At 46.5% G+C, this 23,640-nt stretch overlaps 1 protein-coding gene across 1 annotated transcript in view; it reads right to left on the bottom strand.

The window, feature by feature from the left end:
- Nucleotides 1-783: 783 nt before the first annotated feature.
- shmt2 (serine hydroxymethyltransferase 2 (mitochondrial)) overlaps nt 784-23,640 on the bottom strand; it is a 44,826-nt gene continuing 21,969 nt past the window's right edge. The window contains exons 2-12 of the mRNA XM_071366543.1: nt 19,207-19,404; nt 13,066-13,145; nt 12,036-12,236; nt 11,527-11,608; nt 10,066-10,188; nt 8,676-8,815; nt 7,453-7,615; nt 7,216-7,315; nt 6,920-7,075; nt 3,784-3,891; nt 784-3,369 (exon numbers count right to left, since the gene is read on the bottom strand). Coding sequence (XP_071222644.1) covers nt 3,242-3,369; nt 3,784-3,891; nt 6,920-7,075; nt 7,216-7,315; nt 7,453-7,615; nt 8,676-8,815; nt 10,066-10,188; nt 11,527-11,608; nt 12,036-12,236; nt 13,066-13,145; nt 19,207-19,404 — 1,479 coding nt within the window. The 3' untranslated portion in view covers nt 784-3,241. The remainder of the gene's footprint in view (nt 3,370-3,783; nt 3,892-6,919; nt 7,076-7,215; nt 7,316-7,452; nt 7,616-8,675; nt 8,816-10,065; nt 10,189-11,526; nt 11,609-12,035; nt 12,237-13,065; nt 13,146-19,206; nt 19,405-23,640) is intronic.

The following is a 23,640-nucleotide window of genomic DNA, read 5'->3' as shown; positions in this document are numbered from 1 at the left end:
AGCTGCTACAGAGTGACAGACAGTACCCACTTAGTAAGCTGCTACAGAGTGACAGACAGTACCCACTTAGTAAGCTGCTACAGTGACAGACAGTACCACTTAGTAAGCTGCTACAGTGACAGACAGTACCACTTAGTAAGCTGCTACAGTGACAGACTGTACCCACTTAGTAAGCTGCTACAGTGACAGACAATACCACTTAGTAAGCTGCTACAGTGACAGACTGTACCCACTTAGTAAGCTGCTACAGAGTGAGACAGTACCACTTAGTAAGCTGCTACAGAGTGAGACAGTACCACTTAGTAAGCTGCTACAGAGTGACAGACAGTACCACTTAGTAAGCTGCTACAGAGTGAGACAGTACCACTTAGTAAGCTGCTACAGAGTGACAGACAGTACCACTTAGTAAGCTGCTACAGAGTGACAGACAGTACCACTTAGTAAGCTGCTACAGAGTGAGACAGTACCACTTAGTAAGCTGCTACAGAGTGAGACAGTACCACTTAGTAAGCTGCTAGAGTGAGACAGTACCACTTAGTAAGCTGCTACAGAGTGAGACAGTACCACTTAGTAAGCTGCTACAGTGACAGACAGTACCACTTAGTAAGCTGCTACAGTGGGTTCACTACATAGGTGTTAAAGTAGACCGCGGCCTGCTGCAGCCATCATACTAGACAATGTGTACATTCTGGAAAGGGTTTGAACATGAGAGCTGCACACAACACACACAAAACACGTTTACAGTTATTCAGAGAAGACAAATGACAGGTTACAGTACAGATATTAATTACTGCATATATTTATTAGTATTAAGCTTTAATCTAAAATGTCTTTGCAAATTCTTTAACTGTGCAGACATGAAACATTACTTTTGGCAGCATATCAGCATGCTGGAAAGATAATCAGAACAGGCAATAAGGTAGTGCCATTAAATAGCAGGTTGTCACATAGCTCTGGAAATGACAGGTACCAGAGTCAGGTAATGAGGTCTATCTTATCTAGATATGTCTGGGCCCGTATTCATAAAGGTTCTCGGAGTAGGAGCGCTGATCTAGGATCAGATTAGCCTTTTAGATTACAATGAATAAGATTCCATGGACAGTGTGGACCCGATCCTAGATCAGCACTTATACTCCGGAGACGGTTGATACATGTACACACAGCCCCTGGTAGTTACTGTTCAGTCAGTCTCTTCGTTATTAATACTGGATGTGATATCCCTCCTTGTTTGGATGCGAGTGGTTCTGTACAGACCATCCACTCGACTCCTCAAAATGGAAGAATTCTCACCGGCTCACTGATGCAGTGATAAACACACCCTCCATTTTGTGAAGTCATTTGGGAAATCAGCCAACAAAAAGAATACTGTGAAATAAACGGAACTCAAGCCATCCCCTCACACTGTGGTCTCTACATAGGAGGGGTCCTCAGCTAAATCAACATGATCACCTCTACCCAAAAGCAGCAACAAACATTAAAAACCTTTTAGGTATTTTTTTTAACCAGTGTTGGAAAGTAAAGAATTCTGTAATTCTGTTCAGTTAAAATACATACAAAATCCTTTCTTCTTTGTCAACACTTTGAAAGCCAGCACTGGCATGAAACGACTGTTTATTGTATTGTCATTTTGGACCATTATCAGTCTGTAACAATATATGCAGCAGGTTGTTGGATCATACACTACCGAGCTGGCCTGGTTACGCATCCACCATCGTTGCAAGAACCATGCTGGAAAGGCCCATGTGAAAAGCCTTCAGAGCCAGCACAGTTTGGATGAGGTTGGTATGATCGTGTGAAAAGGGTACGTATGAAGTGAAGCTCTAGTCTGATATCTGTATAAGGATACGTTGGGTGGGTTAACGCACCCCCCTTGGGTTGTGCCATGGCGGACATCTTTGTGGGCTATACTCGGCCTTGTCTCAGGATGGTAAGTTGGTGGTTGAAGGTATCCCTCTAGTGGTGTGGGGGCTGTGCTTTGGCGAAGTGGGTGGGGTTATATCCTGCCTGTTTAGCCCTGTCCGGGGGTATCATAGGATGGGGCCACAGTGTCTCCCGACCCCTCCTGTCTCAGCCTCCTGTATTTATGCTGCAGTAGTTTGTGTTGGGAGGCTAGGGTCAGTCTGTTATATCTGGAGTATTTCTCCGCACTTTGAGATATCAGCGGATGTAAGAAGGGCTTTATAAATACATTTGATTGTGTCGCTCTGGTCTGATATTTGTATAAGGACAGTGAAGCTCTGGTCTGATATCTGTATAAGGACAGTGAAGCTCTGGTCTGATATCTGTATAAGGACAGTGAAGCTCTGGTCTGTATAAGGACAATGAAGCTCTGGTCTGATATCTGTATAAGGTTTAACAGGAGAACGGTTCAGTTCACCAGTCAACCCCGACCTCTGGCTTGGGACCCCTTGACTTCAGATCAGACTTGGGTTCAAGTTAAAAAATAGATTATTACATATACTTTATCTGTGCTTGATTGAGCTTGCCTGACATAATGGAACAATAGAATCATCACAAACCTAAAACTAACCTATCTGGCACTCTAGGCAAGCTAGAGCAAACAGTACAAATATTTGAACGATTTCAACTAGAATTTGTGGCCCAGGGTTACTTCAGATGAGTTTGAATGGAGTTGGTTACACACACACACACACTTACAACAGTATAGGGTAGTACGACAGATGTGTATTATCAAATCTCCATCATGAACATCTAGTCAACAAGTTGTTAAATTAAGACAATGTGTTCAGTTATAGTTTAAGACTCTGTGCTTCTAATAATGTTATGCAAGTCACTACCTTTGGTGGTGACAGTTTAAGATTAGATTACATTTCTTTCAGGGTCTGACGTTGAGCTCTTTCTTCTACACTACAACCTTAAAACCGTGCAGAAAATAACACTTAGAAAATAAGGATTTTTTTTGTGTAAACATACAAAAAGGGGTTAGAAGTGTTAGGTCAGAGGTCAACGGATGATGTCAAAGGAATAACCAAGGTCTCCCATCTGTTTGGATAAGTCTGCGAGGTTCCGCCAGTCCTGAATCCAATCCCTGACCACCACCAAGTTCCAATGTCCATAATTGCCTACCACTTAAAATTCACCTCCAAATACATTGCTGCTTCATTCTAAGTAGTATGCTAGTGTTGGATATTGGAACGGAAATACTCAACTGACTCTCCCTGCTCTCTGTGTGTGTGTGTGTGTGTGTGTGTGTGTGTGTGTGTGTGTGTGTGTGTGGAGCCTAGTGATCCTCGAAGCCGGGCATGGGGAAGGGACGTGCGAAGGCCTCCACTCGTTTCCTCAGCTCTGCCATGCGGGCGACTGTCTCTGGATCCTCCAACAAGAAGTTCTTAAAGTCTGCAAGTTTCCCTGGAGAGAAGACAGTAGAGCAGATGTTTTCAGCTTTTGTGTCACTTCCTGTATTTTAACACCAATGGCTTGCGTTTTCTCGACTCAGTCACTCTGTTAGACGTCACTTTGGGTTAGCTAACGAACTTAACTGGCACTTCTTCCAGATTGTTACAGGAGATGGAAGAACTGTGACAAGAAAAATACCCTGACTTTAGATTTAAAACAAAGTTTCGGGCATCACGGCCACCATCAGAATGTACAAACACATGGACTTAGTCCCAAATGGCACCAGGGCGAATAAGGCTCCGGTCAAAAGTAGTGCGCTACGAAGGTAATAGCTTGGCATTTGGGACGCAGAAAAATGCAAGACAGGGGGAGACTGATTAGGTGAACTGATGGAGTACACACAGCTGGTGAGGAAGAGGAACTCACCAGTCTTCTTCTTGACGTCCAGGGCGATCTTAAAGCCTTCATCCATGAACTCCACCACCTGGACAAAGTCTGTCTCCTTGAACTGTCTGGAGGTCAGCGCCGGGGCACCTGGGAGTTAGGAATAGGAGGAGCGTGTCAGTGATAACCAGGGACACAGAAAGCTCAGGTGTTACATGCATGGTAATTCAAGGTTAACGTAGGATAGATTTGATTCTAATAAGAAAATGTGGCGTTCCACAGGGATTGATTCTTGCATCTCTTTTTTACCTCCTGACAAACATCAAAACAGCATTTGGTTATTTTAGGAGTGATGAATAAATAAAGTAAATTAAATTAATAGTTCAAAACATTACAATCATCTTTCTGGTCACAATGTATACAAAAGAGCATACACACAATGTAGCCATTGTGTTCTGAATGGTAAAACAGGGTTCCAGCCTGTGGTGTTCCATACGTGGTAAAACAGGGTTCCAGCCTGTGGTGTTCCATACGAGGTAAAACGGGGTTCCGGCCTGTGGTGTTCCATACGTGGTAAAACAGGGTTCCGGCCTGTGGTGTTCCATACGTGGTAAAACAGGGTTCCGGCCTGTGGTGTTCCATACGTGGTAAAACAGGGTTCCGGCCTGTGGTGTTCCATACATGGTAAAACAGGGTTCCAGCCTGTGGTGTTCCATACGTGGTAAAACGGGGTTCCGGCCTGTGGTGTTCCATACGTGGTAAAACGGGGTTCCGGCCTGTGGTGTTCCATACGTGGTAAAACAGGGTTCCAGCCTGTGGTGTTCCATACGTGGTAAAACAGGGTTCCTGCCTGTGGTGTTCCATACGTGGTAAAACGGGGTTCCGGCCTGTGGTGTTCCATACGTGGTAAAACGGGGTTCCGGCCTGTGGTGTTCCATACGTGGTAAAACGGGGTTCCGGCCTGTGGTGTTCCATACGTGGTAAAACAGGGTTCCAGCCTGTGGTGTTCCATACGTGGTAAAACGGGGTTCCTGCCTGTGGTGTTCCATACGTGGTAAAATAGGGTTCCAGCCTGTGGTGTTCCATACGTGGTAAAATAGGGTTCCTGCCTGTGGTGTTCCATACGTGGTAAAATAGGGTTCCTGCCTGTGGTGTTCCATACGTGGTAAAATAGGGTTCCTGCCTGTGGTGTTCCATACGTGGTAAAATAGGGTTCCTGCCTGTGGTGTTCCATACGTGGTAAAACAGGGTTCCAGCCTGTGGTGTTCCATACGTGGTAAAACAGGGTTCCAGCCTGTGGTGTTCCATACGTGGTAAAACGGGGTTCCTGCCTGTGGTGTTCCATACGTGGTAAAATAGGGTTCCAGCCTGTGGTGTTCCATACGTGGTAAAACAGGGTTCCAGCCTGTGGTGTTCCATACGTGGTAAAACGGGGTTCCAGCCTGTGGTGTTCCATACATGGTAAAACAGGGTTCCAGCCTGTGGTGTTCCATACGTGGTAAAACGGGGTTCCAGCCTGTGGTGTTCCATACATGGTAAAACAGGGTTCCAGCCTGTGGTGTTCCATACGTGGTAAAACGGGGTTCCGGCCTGTGGTGTTCCATACGTGGTAAAACAGGGTTCCAGCCTGTGGTGTTCCATACGTGGTAAAACGGGGTTCCGGCCTGTGGTGTTCCATACATGGTAAAATAGGGTTCCAGCCTGTGGTGTTCCATACGTGGTAAAATAGGGTTCCAGCCTGTGGTGTTCCATACGTGGTAAAACGGGGTTCCTGCCTGTGGTGTTCCATACATGGTAAAATAGGGTTCCAGCCTGTGGTGTTCCATACGTGGTAAAATAGGGTTCCAGCCTGTGGTGTTCCAAACGAGGTAAAACGGGGTTCCTGCCTGTGGTGTTCCATACGTGGTAAAACAAGGTTCCTGCCTGTGGTGTTCCATACGTGGTAAAACGGGGTTCCAGCCTGTGGTGTTCCATACATGGTAAAATAGGGTTCCAGCCTGTGGTGTTCCATACGTGGTAAAATAGGGTTCCAGCCTGTGGTGTTCCATACGTGGTAAAACGGGGTTCCTGCCTGTGGTGTTCCATACGTGGTAAAATAGGGTTCCAGCCTGTGGTGTTCCATACGTGGTAAAACAGGGTTCCAGCCTGTGGTGTTCCATACGTGGTAAAACGGGGTTCCTGCCTGTGGTGTTCCATACATGGTAAAATAGGGTTCCAGCCTGTGGTGTTCCATACGTGGTAAAATAGGGTTCCAGCCTGTGGTGTTCCATACGTGGTAAAACGGGGTTCCTGCCTGTGGTGTTCCATACGTGGTAAAATAGGGTTCCTGCCTGTGGTGTTCCATACGTGGTAAAATAGGGTTCCTGCCTGTGGTGTTCCATACGTGGTAAAATAGGGTTCCAGCCTGTGGTGTTCCATACGTGGTAAAACAGGGTTCCAGCCTGTGGTGTTCCATACGTGGTAAAACGGGGTTCCAGCCTGTGGTGTTCCATACGTGGTAAAACAGGGTTCCTGCCTGTGGTGTTCCATACATGGTAAAACAGGGTTCCAGCCTGTGGTGTTCCATACGTGGTAAAACGGGGTTCCTGCCTGTGGTGTTCCATACATGGTAAAACAGGGTTCCAGCCTGTGGTGTTCCATACGTGGTAAAACAGGGTTCCAGCCTGTGGTGTTCCATACATGGTAAAACAGGGTTCCTGCCTGTGGTGTTCCATACGAGGTAAAACGGGGTTCCAGCCTGTGGTGTTCCATACATGGTAAAACAGGGTTCCTGCCTGTGGTGTTCCATACGAGGTAAAACAGGGTTCCTGCCTGTGGTGTTCCATACGTGGTAAAACAGGGTTCCAGCCTGTGGTGTTCCATACGTGGTAAAACAGGGTTCCAGCCTGTGGTGTTCCATACGTGGTAAAACAGGGTTCCAGCCTGTGGTGTTCCATACATGGTAAAACAGGGTTCCTGCCTGTGGTGTTCCATACGAGGTAAAACAGGGTTCCTGCCTGTGGTGTTCCATACGTGGTAAAACAGGGTTCCAGCCTGTGGTGTTCCATACGTGGTAAAACAGGGTTCCAGCCTGTGGTGTTCCATACGTGGTAAAACAGGGTTCCAGCCTATACATCACACACACACTCACTCAGGTGTTATATTCTGGGCCAAGTGGTCCAGACAGTGTGACACCCACCTAGCCTGAGGCCCCCAGGCGCCAGGGCACTCTTGTCCCCAGGGCAGGTGTTCTTGTTGGCTGTGATGGACACCAGCTCCAGAACTCTCTCTGCTCTGGCTCCATCGATGCCCTTAGGCCTCAGGTCCACCAGCACCAGATGGTTCTCCGTCCCCCCTGAGGAGGAAACAAATACATTTTTATGAAGCATACCATTTCTTTGTTTAAGTGAGTACTCTCCACTTTTTTGACGAGATAGCACTTGAGATAAAACAGTCAGCAGGTAACTAGTTAGAAAACACATAGTAAAGTAGTACCTGACACCAGCGTGTATCCTTTGCTCAGTAGGGCCTCAGCCATGGCCTTGGAGTTACGCATCACCTGGCCAATGTACTCTCTGAACATCGGCGTCTGTGCCTAGACATAACAAGAGAGGGAAACGTGTGAGTCAGTTCACACTTTAGGAGAAGAGTGAAGAATGGGGACACAGCCACAGAGACTGGGTGTGGACTTTCATGGATTCATGGAGAGAGAGAGACAGAAAGACGTGGTACCTGTTTGAGTGCGACGGCCACCCCAGCGATGGCATGGTTGTGGGGTCCCCCCTGCAGAGAGGGGAACACAGCGAAGTTGACCCGGTCCTCCAGGTCATATTGGACCTCCCTCCCCTTCTTGTCCACAGAACGCACGCCCTTACGGTAGAAGATCAGACCAGCCCTGGAGGGGAGAGAGAGAGTCAGACAGGTCAGTCTGGAGTTTAGGTTAAGACATTTGCAACTCAACACCTTCATGGACAAACAGACTGTTGCTAAATAAGTGCACACTTCGGGATAAGTGTGGAGAATTGGGGATATAGACCCTTTCTTTTTGTTCACAAACATGTTGCTGCTCTACTTTCCAGATGTTGCTTTAATTCATTAAATAAACTACAATGAACTACATGTACAATAATGTTCAGATTAGCTTCAAACACAATGTCCTCTCCGCTAATCCCACCCTTACAAGCCTGTACGTGGCTCCTCGGGGGACTGGTGTGTTGTGGAGGAGACCATGTCAGCATACACAGCCATGTTACATACCTGGCTCCTCGGAGGGACTGGTGGAGGAGACCATGTCAGCATACACAGCCATGTTACATACCTGGCTCCTCGGAGGGACTGGTGGAGGAGACCATGTCAGCATACACAGCCACGTTACATACCCGGCTCCTCGGAGGGACTGGTGGAGGAGACCATGTCAGCATACACAGCCACGTTACATACCTGGCTCCTCGGAGGGACTGGTGTGTTGTGAAGGAGACCATGTCAGCATACACAGCCACGTTACATACCCGGCTCCTCGGAGGGACTGGTGTGTTGTGGAGGAGACCATGTCAGCATACACAGCCACGTTACATACCTGGCTCCTCGGAGGGACTGGTGCGTTGTGGAGGAGACCATGTCAGCATACACAGCCACGTTACATACCTGGCTCCTCGGAGGGACTGGTGTGTTGTGGAGGAGACCATGTCAGCATACACAGCCACGTTACATACCTGGCTCCTCAGAGGGACTGGTGGAGGAGACCATGTCAGCATACACAGCCACGTTACATACCTGGCTCCTCAGAGGGACTGGTGGAGGAGACCATGTCAGCATACACAGCCACGTTACATACCTGGTTCCTCGAGGGACTGGTGGAGGAGACCATGTCAGCATACACAGCCATGTTACATACCTGGCTCCTCGGAGGGACTGGTGGAGGAGACCATGTCAGCATACACAGCCACGTTACATACCTGGCTCCTCGGAGGGACTTGTGCGTTGTGGACGTGACCATATCAGCGTAATTGAAGGGCGAGGGGACAGCCTTCGCAGCTACCAGACCACTGATGTGGGCCATGTCAGCCAGCAGGTAGGCTTTCACCTCCGTACACAACTGGATGGGGAAAACAGAACATTTTATAGTATTTTGAAATTTTGAAAATTGATAATGCCTCAAATGCCAGGAAGTCACTCATTTTGGCTTCTCATCTAGTCTAATTCACTACACACTATTGAAGAAGAGAACGGTCTTTTCACACGTGCGTGACAACAGTTGATAATCAGAATACGAGTTCGGCTCTACTAAAATGAACAAATGAGGTGAACAAGCAAGACTGCGCATTATAGCATGCCATGTCAGTATGGATAAGTAGTATGTTGATATTTGTTGTTTACTGCATATTTTTCTTACTAAAAACAGTACATTTTAAAATAGTACATAGTACTATTTTTACACCGTATGTAGTTTTTTTAAGTAGGAGGCAAGACAGATTTCGGACACAGGCCCCTGCCCCATGCGGGCCGTTCCTCTGGCCCCTGCGGGCCGTTCTGGCCGGGACAAGGCTTACTTGAACTAAGGATTGGGGCTTTTTATTCCCAGCACCACATAACATGCATTGAAACAAGGATATGCTGAATTTGAGATTTGATAAGGCTACACACTTTTCATGACAAAAGAGTGACTCTCCAGTACGGGCTTTCTAAACAAGAAAAGCTACAGAATGCCATCTTTAATGATGCGTTGCCTCTCCCCCGTCAACTCTTCCTGATGAAGCACCAAAAAGTCAGCTAACATGTAAATGGTTGCTAGGCAAAGTCAGTTATACAGACGCTATAGGAGGTCTCATTAAATCATTCTCTCCCCCTTTATTTTATTTATTTTATTACTTAACCTTTATTTAACTAGGCAAGTCAGTTAAGAACTTAATTACAATGCCGGCCTACCCCGGCCAAACCTCTTGCGACGCTGGGCCAATTGTGCACCGCCCTATGGGACTCCCAATCACACCCGGTTGTGATAATGCCTGGAATCGAACCAGGGTCTGTAGTGACGCCTCTAGCACTGAGATGCAGTATCTTAGACCTTAGTATCTTAGTATCTTATCTTAGATCTTAGATGCAGTATCTTAGATAGTAGTGCACTACTTTAGACCAGGGCCCATAGAGATTGGTCAAAAGAAGTGCACTATATAGGGAATAGGGTGCCATTTGAGTAACAGCCTTAAAAAACAGAATGTAGCTACTGTACTGTAGCCTTAAGGACAAATAGAAGTACCTTCAGACACAGTGGAGATAGTCACAGACAGACGAAAGAGAGCGAGATAGAGGTAGGTAGTCACAGACAGAGGGAGAAAGAGTCTGTACCTTCTTGATGCGAGCGTAGTCAATGAGGCGAGCGTAGGCGCTGGTGCCTGCAATGATCAACTTGGGCCGGAAGAGACGGGCAGTCATCTCCAGCTGGTCATAGTCAATGAGCCCTGTGGCAGGCTGGAGAGAGAGAGAACGAGAGAGAGAGAGAGAGGGATAGAGAGAAAGCGAGAGGAGAAAGGGAGAGACATACACCTGTTAAGAGGAAACTGATGCGTCGCATCAACAACAGTGAGAGAAATATGAATAAGACAGGAAGTCCTATACAGGATATGTTTCTCCATAGGGGTCCATTCAATTGTGGTTTTCTTTCTATCCCTCAACCCCAAAGCTTTACAACGAAGTGTCGGTCAGCTAGATATCTTATAACTAATAAGTTCAAATGTGTAAAAAGGTGCTAAAAGCTCCGCAGTTGAGCATTTGGTTTGCTAATTTAGTAGCTAGTTAGCCATCTTGCTACGTGGTTAGCTTCTTCCAAAATCAAGCTTGGTAACAGCAGAGAATCCCCTCCTGGATCAAGAGCCTTGGTGGCTAATATTTGTTTTGTGCGTGCAACAAACTGTAGCATTTTTTAGTTACGTGTATAGTTCAGGTCAGAACCCGTACAAAATGTTAGCAACGCGCTCGTTAGCATTCTGTATGGTATTTTACATGTACTTTTCAGCATTGCTAAAGTTCAGATTACAGAGTATCCTGTGAGGTTTGAAAACAGAGCTCCTTGTGTTCAGCGCCGGTATTACCGAATAACCCTATATGGCACAAGGTTGATATGAAGGTATGACAATTTGGATACCGTCCAAGCCTACACACCATAGCATTGATCACATTACCACAACACACACGGACAGAGAAACACACCCACACAGGCAGTCAATTTAGGAACTACATTTACAATTCAATAAACGGAACACACACACGACTACTACAGGACTATATTGATCACCTGAACCCTACACAGGCTAACAGAGAACAGGAAAATAACAGAAATGGATAAACCAGTAAGGACTCAAGGAGATACTAGAACCAACTACATCGCTGGCCAATATCGACCAGTACCACAGATCACTAACAGTGCATAGAAGGATAGATGACTATTTATTGTAACTTTTCTATTGTATTCTAATCCATTCCATTTCATTCCCATTGCATTAGTGATGAGTAGCGTTTATAGTAGTATTAGCTACTGCCACTACAGATAAGGAGAGGTAAGGACAAGAATGTTCCCCACTAGGAGACAAGTGAAGGTGGCAAGTTGTCTAGTTAAGAGGGTGTGGACACCGGACCGGGTTAAACGGTTACATTAAAGCTCCGAACCGGTCTTTCCTTGATTCCTCCTTCTCAAACCGTATTGGAGGAGAAAATCGAAAGTCCCTCCCCTCAGACCTTCTCCTCCAATGGGTTTTGAGAAGGAGACGAGGAGAGAGGGACCGGGAAGGAGTGGAGTGTGACTCTGCTTACATTGAGCTTGTAGGGCATGGACTCAAAATAGATGGAGGTAGCAGATATCCTCTTGGTGTCAGACATGTAACCATGGGTCAGACTGCAGAAGGACAACAACAACGACAATATTTGTGTTATTCAATATACACTTAGGATATTTAGCAGACGTTCTTATCTACAGTGATTTAGTCAGCCTGCTTGGTAAGATTACTGTATAGCACCATTATTGTAAGTTACTTACAATAAACATAACATATTTCATATTTTTCCTCAATATATGTTCAAATTAACAAGGCAACAAAAGAAAAGGTAGAGTGAATAAGGAAAGTAGAGAGCGAAGGACTGGTAGTCTGAATTGGTGAGGGAAAGAAATCTAGATAGAGACTGAGGCAGAGATAGAGGCCGACCCAGAGAGGAGACAGAGAACTGAATAGACAGAGACTGAGGCAGAGATAGAGGCCGACCGAGAGAGGCAGAAAGGAGACAGAGAACTGAATGGACAGAGACTGAGGCAGACGGCTACATACTGTCCACCGTCAGGCAGGTCCAGGCCCATGATGCGGTCGTGAGGGTTGAGGACGGCGGTGTAAGCAGCGAAGTTGGCGGGAGAGCCAGAGTAGGGCTGGACGTTCACCCCCCACAGGGCAGGGTCCAGGTCAAAGGTCTCCAGGGCTCTCTTCTGGCACAACAACTCTATCTGGTCCACCACCTCAGCTCCACCATAGTACCTAGAGGAGAGGAGAGGGTTAACACTGTCTACTGCTCCACCATAGTACCTAGAGGAGAGGAGAGGGTTAACACTGTCTACTGCTCCACCATAGTACCTAGAGGAGAGGGTTAACACTGTCTACTGCTCCACCATAGTACCTAGAGGAGAGGGTTAACACTGTCTACTGCTCCACCATAGTACCTAGAGGAGAGGGTTAACACTGTCTACTAAACCACCTCAGCTCCACCATAGTACCTAGAGGAGAGGAGGGTTAACACTGTCTACTGCTCCACCATAGTACCTAGAGGAGAGGAGAGGGTTAACACTGTCTACTGCTCCACCATAGTACCTAGAGGAGAGGGTTAACACCCTCTACTAAACCACCTCAGCTCCACCATAGTACCTAGAGAGAACAGGGCCACGTTCATTGGATCACACAACAGAAGACAAACAGAAGACTGAAACTACCGGTACTTGTCTGATTAGGAAAAACTCACCCACTTTCCGTTACGTGCCAGAACTATAGCTGGGCCTAATTGCAGGAATTATAATCCTAAATACTGATTAAAACAGTTCTGGGGAATTGGGTGAAAAGGAAAAAGGTGCAGTATGTTGGGGGGGGGGGGGGGGGGCAGGGCAACAGATGGACAGGATAGTCATTTTCAATCTGATCATTGCAGTCATTTCAATAAGTAAAGTAGAAACAGTGGGGAGCCAAAGTAACAGCAATACAAAGCAGAGAAAGTCTTACTCACAGTGTTCCAATAGCCACACTAGCAATGCATTTGGGCAATGCATTCTAAGTGGTGTGCTAACCTAGTATGGTCATTGTTACGTAGTAGCCTTACCTCCTGCCTGGGTAGCCCTCAGAGTACTTGTTATTGAGGCAGGATCCTTGGGCCTCCAGTGCAGCCCGACTGCAGAAGTTCTGGAGAGGAGAGACAAACCAGAAGCTGCACATCAGGATCAGATCAATGCAGGAGACAGATGGAAAAGGCCAAGGCAAATGATAAACTGTTAAGTGATTAGTAGAATCCCATCCCCAGAGACAACAGCAATCACACTATTCAACCAGCCGTCACACACGGCCTCTTCTATACGCCTCTACAAGGGAAAAGAGAACGCACCATCCCTGCTATAAGCGGTGGGAGTGTGGCCCTGTTACTGAATCGTCTAGGGCTGTCCTCGATGAAAAAAACATTATATCTTGGTCGACCGAGAGTTCTGTTCTTTAAACCAATCGATTGGGCAGAATGTTTAAAACGTGTTTTTTCCACACATATGGACACATCCTGTGTGTTTCAATCAAATCAACATTATGCACTGAGCTTGTCTGATGCTTTAAGACACACTATTTGATTAAATAATTAAGACACAAATGAGTTGAGGGAGTACGACCGTAATTTGATTGTGTCGGGCCGGGCCCAGACTTGCTGCTCTGTGTAGAAAACAAATGACAGCGAGTGACCAGCAACATAGTTACAGCTATTTCTGGCTTAAAAAGTTCTGTTACCAAAATCCCAAATTTGTTTAGGAGAAACAATCCCTAAACCCTCATGTCTTTACATGACACATGTACGCATTGCAGGCAGATGACCAATAGGGCCAGACCTATAGCATATCATAACCAGACCAATAAATTGGTTGTAAACGCTGAACACCGTAACATGTGACAGCAAAATGGATGCAGAGGAAGTGACAAATAAACTTGAAGGGAGGAATGTTTACTGGTTGCTCAGGAGGTAAAGGGGAAGTCAGATGTGCGGAATAAATGTGACGAGTTGTGGAAAATACTGGAGCTCAAGAAAAAGAAGGTAAGGAGCAAGCTCTGTGTGCTGTTAGATGACAATATCATTTCTGACCGTTTGGAACAATGTAAACACTAAATCAATTATAAAAATGTACTAGAGAGTCTTCTGTAATAAACGCATACATTTGTTTTTTTACATCAAAGACTAAAAAAAACAGTTGCATTCATTTGTGAAAACAATTTCCCGAAATTGAACGGTTTATTTATTGTTTACACTAAATTATTCAAGGGGACGCTTTGTTATTTTATTTAAAAACTAAAATCCTTGATTGCATTTCAAATAATGAATGACTCGTATGCTGTGTGATGACATGACAGGATGAATGATGCATACAGTAACCTATTTCTACAGGCCTACGGTATTAAGACTAAACAGGATGTGCTCTTAGGCCTACAGCTCAATGGTGGTTATACAAGGCTGCTATACTAAGCCTAACTAATGATAATGACATTACTTATTACAATCATAATAATAAAAGTATATCAAGAAAGAGGGTTATTATAAATACAATTTGGAACAGTGTAAACACTAAATAAATGATACATAACAGAGGCTGCTCTAATGGAAATAGTGTAAAACCTTTATTACAACATAGCAAATATTAAAACCAGGCGAATGTGAAATGGTTTATTCGACATGTGGCTGCGTGAGGTTTGGTGTTCACGGAATAAGTAGGTTATTAAAAACAAAACACTCAAAAGGGGGCAACAGAATCGGTCTTATTTCTGTAGATATATATGGATTATTTATAAAGACCGGCACATATAACAGATAGTCAATAGCCTATAGACCTAATTAAGTTGGGGTTTTCGCTCGCCTCACTTTTCTTAGACAATTAAAAGGTAAGGGCTGTTTTCTCGTCTCCTAAATCCGCTGCTGCCTCCGCCACATTGTTCTCAACACCAATATGCTGGTTAACTTTGCTATTATGCACATAGCAACACGGTCTAAGAAAAGGCGGCAATTCAACAACTCAGAACTGCAGACAGCGACCGCTATTATTGGTATTGCACCAGTATTCTTACATTATATAACCATGTTACATTTCAATAGTCTCTGATGGACAGCCTCATCCCCACAGCCTCCACAATAGATCAGTCCACTCAGAGCGTTTGGTCTCTATTGATAGTTTAGGTGGCAGAGGGCCAGGAAGTTACCGTGTTTCTAAGGCAGAGGGCCAGGAAGTTACCGTGTTTCTAAGGCAGAGGGCCAGGAAGTTACAGTGTTTCTAAGGCAGAGGGCCAGGAAGTTACCGTGTTTCTAAGGACAGTTTAGGGTCCCTGCTATAACGGCTATAAGTAGTGTCAGACCCAGCGATGGAGAGGGAAGGGACTGTCTAACCACTCCTGACAGTGTCAGGGAGAGGAAGGTGACAGGGGATAGACACCTCAGTGTGGCATCTTGACTCATCAGCTCAGATTATCACAGTGCCTGTCAGGTTTCAGGCCGCGTCACGCGGGCCTCCCTACAGGGTTGTATGCTAATGCCGCTCAGACTTCACCTCCACTGGAGAAGGAGATGAGAGATAACAGCTTACACACACACACCCCTTCCTGCTGTGTGTGTCACACTGAGAAAGCACCCCACTTCTCACATTAGACTTGGAAATGCAATCGCTGCCTGTGTGTTTTCCTCTTAAAACAACCAGGCCGGGCTAGTAGAACCCCAAGCAGGAGGCCTTGGCTGTAGTCTGCCTGCAGAGAGGAGAGTGTCAGTGTGTTTTCCTCTTAACAACCAGGCCGGGCTAGTAGAACCCCAAGCAGGAGGCCTTGGCTGTAGTCTGCCTGCAGAGAGGAGAGTGTCAGTGTGTTTTCCTCTTAACAACCAGGCTGGGCTAGTAGAACCCCAAGCAGGAGGCCTTGGCTGTAGTCTGCCTGCAGAGAGGAGAGTGTCAGTGTGTTTTCCTCTTAACAACCAGGCTGGGCTAGTAGAACCCCAAGCAGGAGGCCTTGGCTGTAGTCTGCCTGCAGAGAGGAGAGTGTCAGTGTGTTTTCCTCTTAACAACCAGGCCGGGCTAGTAGAACCCCAAGCAGGAGGCCTTGGCTGTAGTCTGCCTGCAGAGAGGAGGGTGTCAGTGTGTTTTCCTCTTAACAACCAGGCCGGGCTAGTAGAACCCCAAGCAGGAGGCCTTGGCTGTAGTCTGCCTGCAGAGAGGAGGGTGTCAGTGTGTTTTGCGAGGAGAAAAGAGGGTGGTATTTTACACCTTTTTTCTCCCCAATTTTGATCTTGTCTCGTCGCCTCAACAGGCTCAGGAGGCGAAGGTCAAATCATGCGTCCTCCGAAACCTGGCCCACCAAACCGCGCTTCTTCACACCCGCCTGCTTAACCCGGAAGCCAGCCAAACCAACGTGTCAGAGGAAACACCGTTCAACTGACGACCGAGGTCATCCTGCAGGCGCCCGGCCCGCCACAAGGAGTCGCTAGAGCGCGATGAGCCAAGTAAAGCCCCCCCAAGCCAAACCCTCCCCTAACCCGGATGGCGCTGGGCCAATTGTGCACCCGAACTCCCGAACAGTCGGTTGTGATACATCCTGGGATCCAACCCGGGTCTGTAGTGACGCCTGTAGCACGTTGCTTCACTCGGGAGGCCCCAAAGATAGATTTTCCTCACACTAGAGGGGCTGATATACTCCACTGAGCTGGGAGGGAGGATGGAGAGAAATACAGAGAGAATTTGACCCCTCCAACAGTTCCCTATGACATGAGCCTCTGGAAACAGGTATTACAGAGTAGAGAATTTGACAGTTTTATTGATTAGCATTCAGGATAATGTGTATCAAGTATCTGTGTTGTGGTGACAACATTCATATCAGCTTCCACTGAACATCTACATAGGGTTAGAAAACTAATCAGCATTAAACAGCACAACCCGGGAAGCATCAATTATCACTTAGCAACAGCTATGGAGGAGGAAGTGGTGCTCTCGGAACCTTCAGACAGAAACCGCATTGGCCAAATACACAGTATGATAGGGATGTAGCGTTCACCGATAAGCATCGGTCCCTGGTTCAAATGTTGAAGACGTGAGCGCTTCGGTCCGCGGGAGTCCAAACCATTTGAAATGAAGCATGTCATTGGTCAGAAAAGCATATTGTTTTATTCTGAAAATACCCCTTATCTGTTGACTGATGCGTTGCTTCTCTTCAGCAGCCTGTCAAACTGTTATGCATTTAACTGCATATGACTGTCAGATAAACTGTGCGCACAGTGCGAGAGACAACTGCTCACGCCATCGCGAGGTAGAGGCCTATCCCTGCTCTAATAGGCTATTGGCACATCAGCATTCAGATGCTTGTAAAACGGCTTTCACAATGTCAAATCATAATCATAGGCTTTATTAGTTGAGTGACAACCAATGTACTTTGCTGGGTCATCGTTACCAACTGTGCTGTAGAAAACTGTTTTACCAGAGTTCTGTAGTCTACCGGAGTGGACCCAACTACTGTAGAAAACAGGTTTTCTGTAGTCTACCGGAGTGGACCCAACTACTGTAGAAAACAGGTGTTCTGTAGTCTACCGGAGTGGACCCAACTACTGTAGAAAACAGGTGTTCTGTAGTCTACCAGAGTGGACCCGACTACTGTAGAAAACGGGTGTTCTGTAGTCTACCGGAGTGGACCCGACTACTGTAGAAAACAGGTGTTCTGTAGTCTACCGGAGTGGACCCGACTACTGTAGAAAACAGGTGTTCTGTAGTCTACCGGAGTGGACCCGACTACTGTAGAAAACAGGTGTTCTGTAGTCTACCGGAGTGGACCCGACTACTGTAGAAAACAGGTGTTCTGTAGTCTACCGGAGTGGACCCGACTACTGTAGAAAACAGGTGTTCTGTAGTCTACCGGAGTGGACTCGACTACTGTAGAAAACAGGTGTTCTGTAGTCTACCGGAGTGGACCTGACTACTGTAGAAAACGGGAGTTCTGTAGTCTACCGGAGTGGACCCAACTACTGTAGAAAACAGGTGTTCTGTAGCCTACCGGAGTAGACCCAACTACTGTAGAAAACAGGTGTTCTGTAGTCTACCAGAGTGGACCCGACTACTGTAGAAAACAGGTGTTCTGTAGTCTACCAGAGTGGACCCGACTACTGTAGAAAACAGGTGTTCTGTAGTCTACCGGAGTGGACCCGACTACTGTAGAAAACAGGAGTTCTGTAGTCTACCGGAGTGGACCCGACTACTGTAGAAAACAGGAGTTCTGTAGTCTACCGGAGTGGACCCGACTACTGTAGAAAACAGGAGTTCTGTAGTCTACCAGAGTGGACCCAACTCACATCCAACTGCTCTCTGGGTTTTTCAAATCACTTAGATTTCATTAAGATTTATGGTGAAACCTGAACCAGAATAGTTTTGGTAGTTTGTTTTAAAACAGTCAGTGTATTTGGTCATTTTTACATGAACAGCAATAATTTTTGCTAGCTGCGCATGGTCGTATTCATTCATTGGTCGGGAGCGGGAGAAGCTCTCCATACAATTCCAAACGGTCTAAACCATTTGCTTTTGAGACGGGGGTAAAATCCAAAGCTGTATTATATTCATTTCTGAATGCCATGCTAAACGACACATACTGACATAGCACTAACTCAACACGTTTCATCTATGGGTGACGGTGATTTCAGATACAAAGTGGGGGGGACAAAAAGCATCAATTGCTGCCACTCCTAATCTGATAGGCACACCCCATTGACGCCCAAATCAAATCAAATGTATTTATATAGCCCTTCTTACTTCAGCTGATATCTCAAAGTGCTGTATAGAAACCCAGACTAAAACACCAAACAGCAAGCAATGCAGGTGTAGAAGCACGGTGGCTAGGAAAAACTCCCTAGACACTAGACGGCCACTCAGCTCAGATGAAGGAATCTCAGACAGATCCAGCTCAGACAGATCCAGCTCAGAGGCCCAGATCCAGCTCAGAGGCCCAGATCCTGATCTCCATCAGCAGCAGATATTTGTAAACAATGAATGTGTTCATGCAAAACATCGAACCGTAAATATTATTGTTGTATCGTATCCCATATATCTAGATGTGTATATAATTTCTCATGAAAGGAGAGATGCACATCCTTAGTATGACTCTGGGCCTGTCGAACTGCTTCTTTCTCAACTGACCATGAGCTACAGGCCTCCTCTTTCAGCCAGCCAACCAGAAAGACAGCTAGCTAACCAGGCAAACACACCTCAGAGGCAATGAGCTCCAGTCCCCGACACTGCCTGTCCTTCTCTTTCCGCAGCAAGTTCCACATCTCTGGGTCGTCCTGGGCCAGACTGTCCTGCCCAGTCCATGGGGCCTCCTGTTCCACACTACGGGTAGCGGCATGCTGGCTCCTCCTCGCCCCCACGCTGCTCAGGGACACCGGGGCACGCAGGCACAGTGGCTGGTAGGGAAAAACAGACAGAGGGGAACAGAAGGGGAGAGGTAATTTATGGATCCATGACAAAAATAACAGGGTTGTGTTCACGAAGAAAAAAAAGATTAGAAACAGAGGCGGTGTTAGCATGCAACAAAAAAAAAGTGGGCAATTTCACAAGAACACACCTCTGATCTACAAATCCCATTGGTTAAGACAACAGTAGCATTAGCAGCTGCTTATTGGCTGAATACCCGGTGAGGGGTGTTTGGAGATGTCAACAAAGCAGCATGGCATAAAAACATGCTGTCAAGTTTTCAAACTACAGGTATTTTCTTTTAAAGAAGAAGATATAAAGCGATCTGTGCATTTCAACAACTGCATAAATACACCCATTTCACGTTTGCATGTCAAAAAACAAAAAGACCACTCCTGCCACAGTTAACAGATTAGACAATACTATTTAGAACGAACCCACCAAGAAAAACAACAATAAGCATGCAGATGCAGTAAGTGAAAATACATGATATAACTAGGGATAGCTAACGATGCTCACAACTTCCGGTGCCGAAAAAGAGATGGCCGCCTCGCTTCGCGTTCCTTGGAAAATATGCAGTATTTTGTTTTTTTATGTGTTATTTCTTACATCGGTACCCCAGGTAATCTTAGGTTTCATTACATACAGTCGGGAGGAACTACTGAATATACGATTAACGTCAACTCATCATCGTTCCTACCAGGAATATGACTTTCCCGAAACGGATCCAGTGTTTTGCCTTCCACCCAATACAATGGATCTGATCCCAGCCGGCGACGCTGTGCGACGCCGTAAAAGGGGCAAACGAGGCGGTCTCCTGGTCAGGCTTCGGAGACGGGCACATCGCGCTCCACTCCCTAGCATACTACTCGCCAATGTCCAGTCTCTTGACAATAAGGTTGATGAAATCCGAGCACGGGTAGCATTCCAGAGAGACATCAGGGATTGCAACGTGCTCTGCTTCACGGAAACATGGCTAACTCAAGAGACGCTAACGGAGTCAGTGCAGCCAGCTGGTTTCTTCACGCATCGCGCCGACAGAAACAAACATCTTTCTGGTAAGAAGAGGGGCGGGGGGGTATGCCTTATGATTAACGAGACGTGGTGTGATCATCATAACAACACACAGGAACTCAAGTCATTCTGTTCACCTGATCTAGAACTCCTCACAATCAAATGTCGACCGCATTATCTACCAAGGGAATTCTCTTCAATCATAATCACAGCCGTATATATTCCCCCCCAAGCAGACACATCGATGGCCCTGAACGAACTTTATCTGACTCTTTGTAAACTGGAAACCACACACCCTGAGGCTGCATTCATCGTAGCTGGGGATTTTAACAAGGCTAATCTAAAAACAAAACTCCCTAAATTCTATCAGCATATCGATTGTGCTACCAGGGCTGGAAAAACCCTAGATCATTGTTATACTAATTTCCGCGACGCATATAAGGCCCTCCCCCGCCCCCCTTTCGGAAAAGCTGACCACGACTCCATTTTGTTGATTCCAGCCTACAAACAGAAACTAAAACAACAAGCTCCCGCGCTCAGGTCTGTTCAACGCTGGTCCGACCAATCTGAATCCACGCTTCAAGACTGCTTCGATCACGCGGATTGGAATATGTTCCGCATTGCGTCCAACAACAATATTGACGAATATGCTGATTCGGTGAGCGAGTTCATTAGGAAGTGCATTGACGATGTCGTACCCACAGCAACGATTAAAACATTCCCAAACCAGAAACCGTGGATTGACGGCAGCATTCGCGTGAAACTGAAAGCGCAAACCACTGCTTTTAACCAGGGCAAGGTGACCGGAAGCATGACCGAATACAAACAGTGTAGCTATTCTCTCCGCAAGGCAATCAAACAGGCTAAGTCCCAGTACAGAGACAAAATCGAGTCGCAATTCAACAGCTCAGACACAAGAGGTATGTGGCAGGGTCTACAGTCAATCACGGATTACAAAAAGAAAACCAGCCCCGTCGCGGACCAGGATGTCTTGCTCCCAGACAGGCTAAACAACTTTTTTGCCCGCTTTGAGGACAATACAGTGCCACTGACACGGCCCCCTACCAAAACCTGCGGGCTCTCCTTCACTGCAGCCGAGGTGAGTAAAACATTTAAACGTGTTAACCCTCGCAAGGCTGCAGGCCCAGACGGCATTCCCAGCCGCGTCCTCAGAGCATGCGCAGACCAGCTGGCTGGTGTGTTTACGGACATATTCAATCAATCCTTATCCCAGTCTGCTGTTCCCACATGCTTCAAGAGGGCCACCATTGTTCCTGTTCCCAAGAAAGCTAAGGTAACTGAGCTAAACGACTACCGCCCCGTAGCACTCACTTCCGTCATCATGAAGTGCTTTGAGAGACTAGTCAAGGACCATATCACCTCCACCCTACCGGACACCCTAGACCCACTCCAATTTGCTTACCGACCCAATAGGTCCACAGACGACGCAATCGCAACCACACTGCACACTGCCCTAACCCATCTGGACAAGAGGAATACCCATGTGAGAATGCTGTTCATCGATTACAGCTCAGCATTTAACACCATAGTACCCTCCAAACTCGTCATCAAGCTCGAGACCCTGGGTCTCGACCCCGCCCTGTGCAACTGGGTCCTGGACTTCCTGACGGGCCGCCCCCAGGTGGTGAGGGTAGGTAACAACATCTCCACCCCGCTGATCCTCAACACTGGGGCCCCACAAGGGTGCGTTCTGAGCCCTCTCCTGTACTCCCTGTTCACCCACGACTGCGTGGCCATGCACGCCTCCAACTCAATCATCAAGTTTGCGGATGACACTACAGTGGTAGGCTTGATTACCAACAACGACGAGACGGCCTAGGGCCCTCGGAGTGTGGTGTCAGGAAAATAACCTCACACTCAACGTCAACAAAACAAAGGAGATGATTGTGGACTTCAGGAAACAGCAGAGGGAGCACCCCCCTATCCACATCGACGGGTCAGTAGTGGAGAAGGTGGAAAGTTTTAAGTTCCTCGGTGTACACATCACGGACAAACTGAATTGGTCCACCCACAGACAGCGTTGTGAAGAAGGCGCAGCAGCGCCTCTTCAACCTCAGGAGGCTGAAGAAATTCGGCTTGTCACCAAAAGCACTCACAAACTTCTACAGATGCACAATCGAGAGCATCCTGTCGGGCTGTATCGCCGCCTGGTACGGCAACTGCTCCGCCCACAACCGTAAGGCTCTCCAGAGGGTAGTGAGGTCTGCAGAACGCATCACCGGGGGCAAACTACCTGCCCTCCAGGACACCTACACCACCCGATGTCACAGGAAGGCCATAAAGATCATCAAGGACAACAACCACCCAAGCCACTGCCTGTTCACCCCGCTATCATCCAGAAGGCGAGGTCAGTACAGGTGCATCAAAGCAGGGACCGAGAGACTGAAAAACAGCTTCTATCTCAAGGCCATCAGACTGTTAAACAGCCACCACTAACATTTAGCGGCCGCTGCCAACATACTGACTCAACTCCAGCCACTTTAAAAATGGGAATTGATGGAAATTATGTAAAAATGTACCACTAGCCACTTTAAACAATGCCACTTAATATAATGTTTACATACCCTACATTACCCATCTCATATGTATATACTGTACTCTATATCATCTACTGCATCTTGCCATCTTTATGTAATACATGTACCACTAGCCACTTTAAACTATGCCACTTTATGTTTACATACCCTACAGTACTCATCTCATATGTATATACCGTACTCTATACCATCTACTGCATCTTGCCATGCCGTTCTGTACCACCACTCATTCATATATCTTTATGTACATATTCTTTATCCCTTTACACTTGTGTGTGTGTATAAGGTAGTAGTTGTGGAATTGTTAGGTTAGATTACTTGTTGGTTATTACTGCATTGTCGGAACTAGAAGCACAAGCATTTCGCTACACTCGCATTAACATCTGCTAACCATGTGTATGTGACTAATAAAATTTGATTTGATTTGATACATGATATAACTAGGGATAGCTAACGATGGTCACAATACATGATATAACTAGGGATAGCTAACGATGGTCACAATACATGATATAACTAGGGATAGCTAACGATGGTCACAATACATGATATAACTAGGGAGAGCTAACGATGTCACAATACATGATATAACTAGGGAGAGCTAACGATGGTCACAACACATGATATAACTAGGGATAGCTAACGATGTCACAA

Source organism: Salvelinus alpinus, chromosome 2, assembly GCF_045679555.1.
Source record: "Salvelinus alpinus chromosome 2, SLU_Salpinus.1, whole genome shotgun sequence".
Taxonomy (NCBI): Eukaryota; Metazoa; Chordata; class Actinopteri; order Salmoniformes; family Salmonidae; genus Salvelinus; species Salvelinus alpinus.
This window is presented reverse-complemented; position numbering and strand designations above follow the sequence as displayed.